The 10,362-nt window shown below is 60.6% G+C and overlaps 1 protein-coding gene across 2 annotated transcripts; it reads right to left on the bottom strand.

The window, feature by feature from the left end:
- Positions 1-1,734: 1,734 nt before the first annotated feature.
- Positions 1,735-10,012, bottom strand: ENPP7 (ectonucleotide pyrophosphatase/phosphodiesterase 7). Of its 2 annotated transcripts, XM_044745832.2 has the most exons (6): positions 9,605-10,012; positions 8,175-8,320; positions 6,272-6,898; positions 5,251-5,470; positions 4,519-4,617; positions 1,736-2,242 (listed from the first exon to the last, which is right to left on the bottom strand). In XM_044745832.2, the coding sequence occupies exons 1-5, from the start codon at positions 9,855-9,857 to the stop codon at positions 4,535-4,537; spliced, it is 1,329 nt and encodes a 442-aa protein (XP_044601767.2). In that variant the 5' UTR covers positions 9,858-10,012; the 3' UTR covers positions 1,736-2,242; positions 4,519-4,534. The 2 variants fall into 2 exon arrangements, with proteins under 2 accessions (XP_070339858.1, XP_044601767.2); XM_070483757.1 differs by lacking the exon at positions 4,519-4,617 and having other exon boundaries at positions 1,735-2,242.
- Positions 10,013-10,362: the final 350 nt, after the last annotated feature.

The raw sequence follows: 10,362 nt of genomic DNA, 5'->3' as shown, positions 1-10,362 counted from the left end.
TCACCGGGACCATCCTACGAGGCAGGAAACTGAGGCAACTTGCCCAAGGCCACAGAGCGTTGAGTGAGCGAGCGCTGGAGTTCGGGACCTGGGTGTGAACGCAGGCGATGCTGCTCAGGGTGGTCCCCCCACCACAGGCCCCCTCCAACAGCTGCAGAAACGGAAACTTAGCCCCCAGCACGCAGCTGCCCCCAGCCCCGTGTTCCCAGCATAGGAAGCCCCTTTAGAGCCGGCCAACCGCTGGGACGATTTTGGGGTGCTCTTGTGGTGCCAGACGTCTAGGGGAGCAGAATACTTAGTGTGGGACAGCTCAGACTATTTGTCTCTCTCTCTCTTCTGTTTGAAAAAGCCAGTCAAGAGTGATTCTCAGCAAGTCCGTGACCCAGCCACCGGGAAGCAGACCGTGCTGAGCAAACTCGGCCGTGGGTGGGGCTCTCAGCAGAGGCCGGGCATCTGTGCAGCCCTGGGGGTCGTGGTGGTTAGGCCGGCACCTGTGCGAGCTTGCTGTTTCTCTGACTCAGATGCTCTTGGATTCCCCACCTGGTCCCCACCAGCCAGCTGGGGCAGACTCCAGAGGACCAAGCCCAGATTTGGGCCTGTCCAGAGTCAGAAGTTGGTGTGGGCGCGCAGGCTGGCCCGGGCATCCAGGTGTGGCTGCAAGCAGTGGGGCTGGGCAGTCCTTCCGGGAAAACTGTTGGATGTGGGGCCAGGGAGCCACGGGGCCTTTCAGGCTGGTGGACTCCAGTTCCGGGAGGGCAGGTTGGCATGGATCCGGGAGCTGGAGAGGGAGCTCAAGGTGCAGGTGGGAGATGCCCGGGGAGGGGAAGGGGTGATCCACAAGTGAGGAATGGACGGATCCTGACAAACTCATCCTTCAAAGACTGTCTTGCAGTGTTGCAGCTGGATTCATTTCCCAGAGCTGAGTTTGAAAAGTTCAGCCCCTCCCACAGTAGGATTTTCATCATCCCTGTGGCTACCATCTCTGGAGCACCTGCCTCGGGCATCATCCTGGGGTCATCGCAGCAAGACGGGCATCTCTTTATTGTCCCATCTTTTCAGGTGACAAAACCGAGGCTGGAGAGGTTGATTGCCCCCAAGGCCACAGCTTGTGGATGGGGACAGACTGGAGCAGGACTCAGTCTGATTCCAAAGCCCATGCTCTTAAAAGGCATTTTGAACACACAGTCCTTGAAGTGGAGCAGCATTCACTGTGTCCAGGGGACGGGGTGGTGGGCAGCGTCCCTCCTGCTCCCGGCCGGGCCACTCAGTCCCTGCTCTGGAGCCAGTCAGTGCTCACCAGATCTTGAGAGTTCCCCAGGGGTTTGAGGTCCAGATGCACAAGACCCCCCTTCACACACACACACACACGCACATGAACATATACACACATACACACCTATGCTCATATACACACACACACACACACACAGGCATTCTTCTCTCCCCTCCCCCCACCAGGGGTGGTCTACCATTTGCAGTGTTTTCACCGTTTTTTGCTGAACACTGTGGCTTGGTGACTCTGGATCCCCATCAGTTCACAGAGAGCCTCCTCGTCGCCTCTTTCTTTTGACTGTGAAGCCCCCCCTTTTCACCGGCTCTCCCTGGTGGCCTCCCAGGGCCTGTCGCCCAACCAGAGTGGATAGGTTCCCTGTGTCAGGAACTGATTACACACGGGGCCGGCTGATAAGACTGTCAGAAACCAGCAGGCTTTAGAGAAAAAGGGACGCACCCACGTTGGCTATTGTGACCGGTAACCACCGGGCTTGTCCTTTATTCCCATTGGTGCTTTCTGCCTCCGGTGACGGTGGCCCAGGAGTGGGAGCTGGCCAGCCCCTGTGGGGGCCACTCCCCCCAGTCTGGACTCAAGGCTGGGAGCTCGCCTGCCCTGCGTGTGTCCCCCCCACCCCCCACCCCTATGTGGTGTGGCTGCAGATGGCAGAGCCGCTAGTGGGATGGGCTCTGCAGAGGGAGAGAGGCGGTGGGGGATGGAAGGAGTCTGGGTGGATAGGTCTGGGAGTGGTGGACCCCTTAACGGGCCTGTGCTTTTGCAGACCTAAACCCGGGCAGGGGCCTATTGCCGGCACCATAACGACCAAGTATGGGCGGGGCTGTGGGACGCTGAGGCAGGCACGCGGCGCATGGTCCATAGAGGAGGCCCATCAGCGTCCAGTAGACTGTCACAGTGAGAGGTGGCCTCAGGGCCTTGTGGGCAGCTTCTGGAGGCTTCCTGGAAGAGGTGGGCCTGGAAGAACAAGGATGGACTGGGTTGGGAAGAGGCGACAGGCAGAGCGAGGGCCGGTCTGGTGCAGGGGCGGAAGCAGAGGTGTGCGGAGCGGGGAGGGTGGGAAACGGCTGGGCAGGGAGCGGGCAGACGCTCGTGTCAGGCTGTAACTGAGAAGGGCCCCCGTGGGATTTCCTGACCCTCAGCTGGACCCAGGCGGCAGAGGGTGGCTGAAGGTGGGGGCATGGGAGTGGGGAAAGATTGGGGGGCTTTAGACTCTTGCCCCCGGGGCTGGTAGAGGAGGCGGAGGGGGGCGCTTTCCTAGGCCTGGCTAGGGGTCATGCCTTTCCTGGGAGGCCTGGCCATGCACGATGCAGGCCCAGAAGGGAGGAGAGCCTGAGAGTGCCTTGGTTTCCCCTGACGCTCTCCCTGCTCCCGTCTGGGAAAGGAGGTCTCAGCAAAGGGCTGCCACGTCCCTTTGACTTGAGGCAAGGACTTCTGGCACTGCCTTTGGAGTGAAGATGCTGGCCCACAAGACAGCAGCCCCAGTTCCAAACTGGATTCCAGGCTGTGATGAGAACCCAGCTGTGGAGCGGAGCATCACGGCTCAGCGCGGGGCTGGCCGGCAGGGACCAGTGTGAAAGCCGATTCTGCACGGGGGGCATTTACGCCACAGACGTAGGCAAAAGCCACACATTGGGGTTTTTTTTTTTTTTTTCTTGTCTGGAGAGTGGTTTTGCCAGCACATCACTGTAGCTGTCCCTCTCGGGGGGACATCCCTGCCTTCTGCCAGAAGACGCCCTTCAAGGGCTGGATCCCCCCAAGCACATGAGCTAGCCATGCAGTCGAAAGTACCCCGGACAAGGAATTTAAAAACTGGTGTTGGACACAGCTCTGTCACTTTTGGAGCCCTAGGACCAGCCGGCTAACTTCTCAGGCTCCAGCATCCTCGACTGTGTAAGGGGGGTTGGCTGAAAGGATCTTCCTGGTCCTGTCCAGCTCTGCCATTTGGTGGTGCGTGCCTCCCACCCCACCACGCACCTCCACTCTTCTGGCCTCCCTCCCACCTCACCGGCCCCTCCTCCTCAGTGAGCAATGTGGTGACCCGTCTCTTCCCCGTCTGTGCTGTCCCCAACCTCCTCTCATCTCAGCCGGCGGCTCTGTCCTTCCCCAGGCAGCTCAGGCTCTGAACCTCAGACTCAACCTTCATTTCTCTATTTTCTTCACCCCCTACTCACCCTCAATCCACAAATCTTGAAAGTCAGGCCCCATAAAGATATCTTGCATCTGTCCATTTTGCACCATCTCCACTCTGCCACCGAGATGTCCTGCCATCCCCCCAAGTGACCCGCTAACTGGTGGTACCTGCTCCCGTTCCTCTGCTCCCGCCTGGTGGTTGGCCCGTTCATTCAATCACCCACATCGGACCAGGCCCATCCCTGCATAGCCAGCTCCTTGTGGACCCATCCTTGCACACCAGCTTCCAGGCACACTGGCCTGCTTTCTCTTCCAGCAATAGGAGAAGCTGGTCCTTCCTGGGGCCTCTCACCTGCTCTTCCCTGCCTGGCTCTTGCCCGCCAGGGCCCGGTATAGCCGGCTTGCCCTCCTCATTCAGGTCTCACCCCATATCCGCTTCCTCGGAGAGGCCATTCCCCGCCCGCCGGCCCAAACGGCAGTCCTGCCCCTCTCCGCAGCCCAGTCTTCTCTCTGCCATTACCACGGCGGAGCTGTCCTGGGCAACGACCTGTTCTCTTCGTATTGTCTGCCCTCCCTGGCCTCTGGGCTGCAGGGCCTGGGCTGTCTGGGTCACTGCGTGTCCCCAGAGCTCAGGCCAGAGCCTGACACCGGGGGGCTCCCACCATGTAGTTTTAGAATGCACGAACGAATGACTTGCTTCTGCTCTGGTCAGAAGGCTGCGACACCACAGGGCAGGAGCAAGGGGGCTGTCACTCAGCAGCCTGAGTCCTCAGAGCTGGCTCCTGTGCATTCCAGAAACCACACCCCTGCAGCTCTCGCCTCAAACCGGACCCCCGACAGCTTCCGAGTTCTCCCTTGTTGCTGGTGAAGCACAGACCTGGCAGGCAGGAGGGGAGGAGGCTGGCGGGGGGTTCCAGTCTGCCTGCTGGGAAAGACCTGCTCCAAGCCTGGAGTAGAGAGGCTGGCAGGGGCCTGCTTGGGGTCCCCAGGACCGAGCCCCCTGGGCGGCGGGGCAGGGGCCCAGGTCGATAGTGGGGGCGTCAGGCTGGAGCAGCAAGGAGCCTGGTCCCACCCTCCCCTCCACCTCCTGGGCCTCTGACCTTGAGTGGTGGGGCATTATGCGACCTTGGCCAGAAGAATCGCGGCCACCAGCAATCCCATCACCAAGGGGGGCCGGCTACTTGGCAGGAAGGCAGAGCCTAAGGAAGGTCAGAGGCTCCAGTGAGCAAGGGAGATGGGAGTGTCTACTCACCCCAATTCCTCAACGGTGGGCCAGGTGCCCCCACTGTCCCCGCCTTCATCTCTCACCATCCCCCATTATTCACCTGCCCCGGCTGCACTGGCCGCCCTGCTCTTGGCCAACACGGCCCAGCCAGCCCCTGCCTAGCAGGGTCTGCCCACCTCCAGCCAGGCCCCCACGGGGGTCCACCACCTTGTCAGCTCCCTGGTGACCTTTGCCCTCAGAGGGGTCAGGGTGGCGGTGTGGGTGTGTGGGGGAGGCCGACAGAGGAAGTCTCCAGGAAGGAGCCCTCACGTGGCCCAGTGGGAGAGCGGGTTCCGTGGGACCAGGAGCCCCGTGGTGGACTTCCCCGGAGGGCCCGTCCCCGGGCAGATCCCCACTTAGTCCCCCGTCTTAGACAAGGTGCTCATGTCCGCCTGCTCTCCCTCCTGCACTGCCCAGGTGCACAAAGGGTACTGATGGTGTCAGGTGTCGTGGGATTGTCAGGGACTCAAGACGTTCCCAGAAGCCAGGGATAGGGGGAGGGAAGGAGGCCCCACGCCACCGGCAGTGGCCTGGCGGCGGGATGGGAAGGCGGTGGGCAGTGCCCCACCTGAGCGCAGCGTGGGCAGCAGGGTGCTGAGGAGCCCGTCATTGGCCTCGGGCACGATGCCCAGCAGCTGGCACATGAGCTCGTACACGTGGACGCTCTCGAAGGGCTCCACCTCCAGGCCGCTCTTGAAGTCGGGGCCCACGGCCCGGAAGATGGTCTTCATGTCCATGACCTCGTTGTCGAAGCCGTGCTCCCCGTTGTTGAACTGCACATTCACTCTCTGCGAGGAGGGAGGGAGGGTCCCGAGTCCTCGCCGCAACTCCCAGCACCCCCCAACCTGCACCCCCTGCAGCACCCCTGCCCTGGCAGAGGACCCCCGGGCGGAGTTCAATGTGGGGGCAGGAGAGATTCAAGCCTCAGTTTCTCTGAATTCTGAGCCCCGAAAGATCAGTGGCCCAAAGAGAGAGCCCAGAGACCCTGTGCCATAAATGGAGACCCCAAGTAAATGGGGCGCAGCTGTCAGCCCAAGACCACACTCGGCCTCTCCGCCGCTGCTGGACGCCTGCGCACATCAGAGCTTCCCACCCCCCGGACCCCCTCCCTGTGTGGCACCTTGCTTCCCCTTGAGCACCCCCTTGGCTCTCGGCCCACGGGAGATGGGGCTCCTCGCACTCGCCTCTCCTGCGCCACTCTTATGCCTGATCTTCCCACACTCTACACACATGTATGTGCACACATGAGCACACACATGCACGCACAAGCCTCCGCGTGCATGATGCACACATGAGCACACACATGCACGCACAAGCCTCCGCGTGCATGATGCACACATGAGCACACACATGCACGCACAAGCCTCCGCGTGCATGATGCACACATGTGCACACACAAGCACAAGGGTTGTGCGCACTCATACACACACGTTCACACACACACTCCTATTGCATAGTGATGGGTGTTCCCCACCGGTGGCCAACGCCCCTCCAATTGGGGACTAGCTAGAAACAGGGCGTAGTTTTTACAGAAATGGAAAGAGACCCAGCAGCCCGCCCCTGAGCCGTGCGTTCTGTGGGCAGCTCACCCCGTGGATGACGTAGCCGGGGTCACTGTACATGAGCAGGGGGGTGACCCTGCGGTTATTGGCGTAGCGGAGAGACTTGGGGAAGGACTCCTTCTTGTAGACGTGGAGTCTGGGGTGGGCATCCTTCAGGGCCTCGTACACCTTCTCCAGCACGCCTTCCTTGGGGAGCAGCATCCCGTTTGGTCCGTAGTCTAGGAGCTCGAACTCGACGTCCTTGAAGGTGAAGTTGGGGAACTTGTGGAGCTCCACCAGGTCGTCGGCTGCCCTGCGGACAGCGGTCATGCCGTGGTCGGACGTGACGATCAGATTGAGGCTGTGCTCGAGGCCACTGTCCCTGATGCTGTCCCGGAGGTAGCCCACGGTCCTGTCCACCTGCATCACCATCTCCTTCCTCTCCTGGGACTCGGGGCCGTACTTGTGGCCCGTGGAGTCCGGCTCCCCAAAGTAGAGTGTGACCAGGTGCAGGCCCTCCTCTGTGAACCACGTCATCACCGTGTCAATGTTGGCCCTCCACTCCTCCTCGTCTTTGTAGTTGTGCAGAACGCCTTCCTTGCGGCTCAGCGTCACGGCCATGCCTTGGTAGGTGACGTTCCCGCCGGGGTAGAAGAAGGAGCCGGTCTTTAAGCCCTGCCAGAGGAGGTGGCATTAAAGCCGCGGGACCCCTCCGACTGCCCCTGCTTGTCCCCTGCCTGCTGACACATTTGCCCCACGGCCTGCCGGCTCCTCCGTCGGCCTACTCGCTCACCCCCACTCCTGACTGTGGCCACGAGCCTTTGTATTTTCTGAAAGGCCTTTCACAGCTCTTACTTTATGTCGCTGGGGCTGATACGGATTTTATAGATGGGAGCAGGTGCCCTGTGGACTCAGCACTAATGAGATAATGGATAGGAAAGTGTCTCCAGATGTGTAGTGCCAGCATTGTCACTGTGGCCCGAGATCCCTGCCCCCAGGCGGAGCTGCCCCAAGAGCCCTCCCCCTAGCCACCCCCAGCCCCACCCCCGGCCTGCAGCCGCCTCTCCCCGCTGTATTCCGTCCAGACCAGTGTCCCTCAGCTCCTCCACCCACGTCCTGCCCGTCCAACCTTCCACCTGGCCGTCTGTCTGTCTTCCCGTAAATGGACTGCTGCTTTATTTACAGATCCATCTGTCCTTCCAACTCTCTGTCCGGGCACGCCGCACCCGTCTGCCTGTCCATTCCCTCAGGCCATTCTTCCGTTTAGAATGAGCACTGTCAGATGCCAAGTTCTCAGCTCGGCCTTCTGCACGTGGGCTGGCATCCGGGGGGGCTCCTTCCCGGGAGAGGGGGGTCTCAGACTTGAGTGCACCCCCTGCCCGTAAGGTGGGTGTGGGCCCCCAAGTGCATCCGGGCTCACCTCGAAAACCTCCATTTGACTCTGTCCACTTTCTGGTCAACATTTGCACACCCCCAGGGAAGCCCCCAGAGCACTGCACAAGGGTGGGGTTCCTGGGCTCCACCCCCCTCTTACTGCATCTTTGTCCCTTTAAATGTAGCCGCCCAGCTCCCGAGAGGCATGCAGGAGGAGGGAAGGATAAAGCCGTGTGATTGGGACATGACTTTTTGTTGAGTCATGTTATTTTCTCTGTGCGATGCCACCTCCCCCCATCCCCTAGTGCCAAAGGGTCCAAGGGTGCAGTTTCCCTCCGATTGGGAGGAATGGAGAGGGGCCTCCTGTTCCCAGGGGTCCAGGGAGGCCCCGGAGGGCTGTGTAGCCCGCTGGTGGACCCTTATCAGCACCCAGCACCCACCTCCCACGGACTCCACTTAACACCCTATCTATGCTGGGAGCGCTGGGGCTCCCAGAGCAGGGAATGGGCCTGCCATGGGTGTCACGTGGCCCCCCCCCACCCCCACCATCATCGTGTGCCTGTGGCGGCAGCTTTACCTGCCTCTGGGCCGTGATCCAGATGGGCACGCTGCCGTTGTCCCACCACCTCTGGATGCCCAGCGTGGTGTGGTAGGGCAGCTTCACTTTGCTGCTGGTGTTGTAGTACATGTTGTGGACCACTCCGTGGTTCTCGATGTATTTGCCTGCAGGGGAGGCGGCAGCAGAGGGAGGTGGGAGGGCAGGAAACTGGGGCTCCCTCACACGCTGCCGGTGGGAGCCCAGGTTCAGGGTCACAGGCACATGTTCTCCGAGCCAGCGAGCCCACTCCCCCTCTCAGCAGTTTATCCTGCTGCTGACCCTGCGCGCAGGCGCGAAAACGCACATGGGAGGACATTGCAGCCTCATTGGTTTTAGCAAAAGGTTGGGAGCGCCCTAGATGGCTATCAGGAGGAAACTAATTAAACAAATTATGGTGCAGCCATAAAATAGAATCTTAGGAAGGAATTTAAATGAACCAAGTGGTGCTCCATCCAGGAGATATTTTTTAAAACTTATTTTTTCCATGAGAAACAGATGGATATGAGCTCAGAAGGCACCAGAGGAGGGACGTTGAAGAGCGCGTCCCTTCCCTCTGCCTCCGCATCTGTGATATGTTAAGGAAACAGGTGGGGTAGAAGGCAGACCTGGACGTGTGTGGCGGGGGCGTGGTCACAGAAATGCTGGTGTAAGTCTGAGCTGTCTGTACCGAATAGCGTCCCCCCAAAGTCGTGTCCACCTGGAGCCTCAGAATGTGACTTTGTTTGGAAATAGGCTCTTTGCAGATGTAGCTAGTTAGGTGAAGATGAGGGCATTCTGGACTAGGGTGGGCCCCAAATCTACTGACAAGTGTCCTTACAAGAAAAGGAGAGACGCACGTCGGGGAGACAGCCGCACGACGAGGGAGGCAGACATTGGAGGGATGCGGCCACAAGCAAGGAACGCCTGGGGCCCCCAGAAGCTGGGAGAGGCAGAAAGGGTCCCTTGGCACCTCTAGAGAGAGCTTGGTTTTTCTGACACTGGATTTTGGACTTCCAGCCTAAACAGAGCGACGGTGGTTTCAGGGGTGGCTGGGGGGCAGGCAGAGGACAGACCAGGGGCCTCAGGCTCATCTCTCCTGCCTTTCCGAAGCCCGGCTACACTCACCTCCTCCAGAAGCCCTCCTGGGTTGCTGCCCTGGTTGTGGTCACCATTTAAAATGAGACCACTGGGCGTTTTTATTTGCCTTCTATCAGGTGCCACCAATGGTGAGCATTGCTCATGATCCCCTTGGCTGAACCACATCTCCCCAGTAAGAGTGTCCCCACCTTGTCTCACCTTTGTCCCCATCAGAGCCCCATGGGACAGGGCTCTGTGCATGCACTGAGGTTCCTTCTCTTGGTTTCCCTGGTTTCTCAACCCCCCCGCCCCAGGCACCACCCCGCCCCTCCTTCCCAGAGGCCGACACTCACCAGTGACCAGGGTGAAGTGGCAGGGGCTGGTCAGGGTGATGAAGGCTGGGGTCATGTAGCGAGCTTTCACCCCCTGTCTCGCCATGGCGTCCAGGTTGGGGGTGTGCACGTCCTGGTCATAGTCCCAGCGGAAGCCGTCAAAGGACACGAGGAGTAGCCTGTTCCGGGGGCCCTGCCCACGCACGGGTGCCCCAGCCCCCGGAGCCAGGAGGGTGGCGAGAGCCACGATGAGGAGGATGGCTGAGCGTCTCATGATGGCTTCTCCAGACAGACAAGTGCCCTGCTGGCTCCTGTCGACGAGCAGAGCAAAGTCCCAGGGTCACCGGGCCGATCTTATCCCTTGCATCTTTGAAAATGAGACTGTGCACACACCCGTGTCTCAGAAAGAGGCCCTGGTGGCCTGTGTCCACACCACCCTGGGCCCAGCTCTCACGCAGTGTCCACCTTCATTGCCACCGGAGCCCTCTGGGCTGAATGTGCCTCCCCCTGTGCACGTGTGTCCTCCTAGGGGAGGATGGGGACCAGTCCCAGAGCACTCAGAGAGGCTCGGGGGGGCCCGCTCCATCAGGACAGCCTGTGCCCCTCACCCCCACTCTCGTAGCAACTCTGGGTCCCTGAGCCCTGCTCACTCTGATCCCCAGAGCACCCGGGTGGGTCCCCTCCACCCATAATTCAGGGAGGCCTCAGGGGTACATGGGTCTCAGGGCTGTGGGGTGGGCTTCCCAGCGTATGGGAGCTGAGGGCCAGCAGCTCAGCCC

Source organism: Equus asinus, chromosome 13, assembly GCF_041296235.1.
Source record: "Equus asinus isolate D_3611 breed Donkey chromosome 13, EquAss-T2T_v2, whole genome shotgun sequence".
Classification (NCBI taxonomy): domain Eukaryota; kingdom Metazoa; phylum Chordata; class Mammalia; order Perissodactyla; family Equidae; genus Equus; species Equus asinus.
This window is presented reverse-complemented; position numbering and strand designations above follow the sequence as displayed.

Excerpts from the sequence above, each read along its gene's own strand:
- ENPP7 (XM_044745832.2), bottom strand. The coding sequence starts at position 9,857 with ATGAGACGCTCAGCCATCCTCCTCATCGTGGCTCTCGCCACCCTCCTG. Across the intron at positions 8,321-9,604 it reads CCACTTCACCCTGGTCACTG|GCAAATACATCGAGAACCAC; the intron begins GTGAGTGTCGGC and ends CCTCCCCTGCAG. Across the intron at positions 6,899-8,174 it reads GGATCACGGCCCAGAGGCAG|GGCTTAAAGACCGGCTCCTT; the intron begins GTAAAGCTGCCG and ends CTCCTCTGGCAG.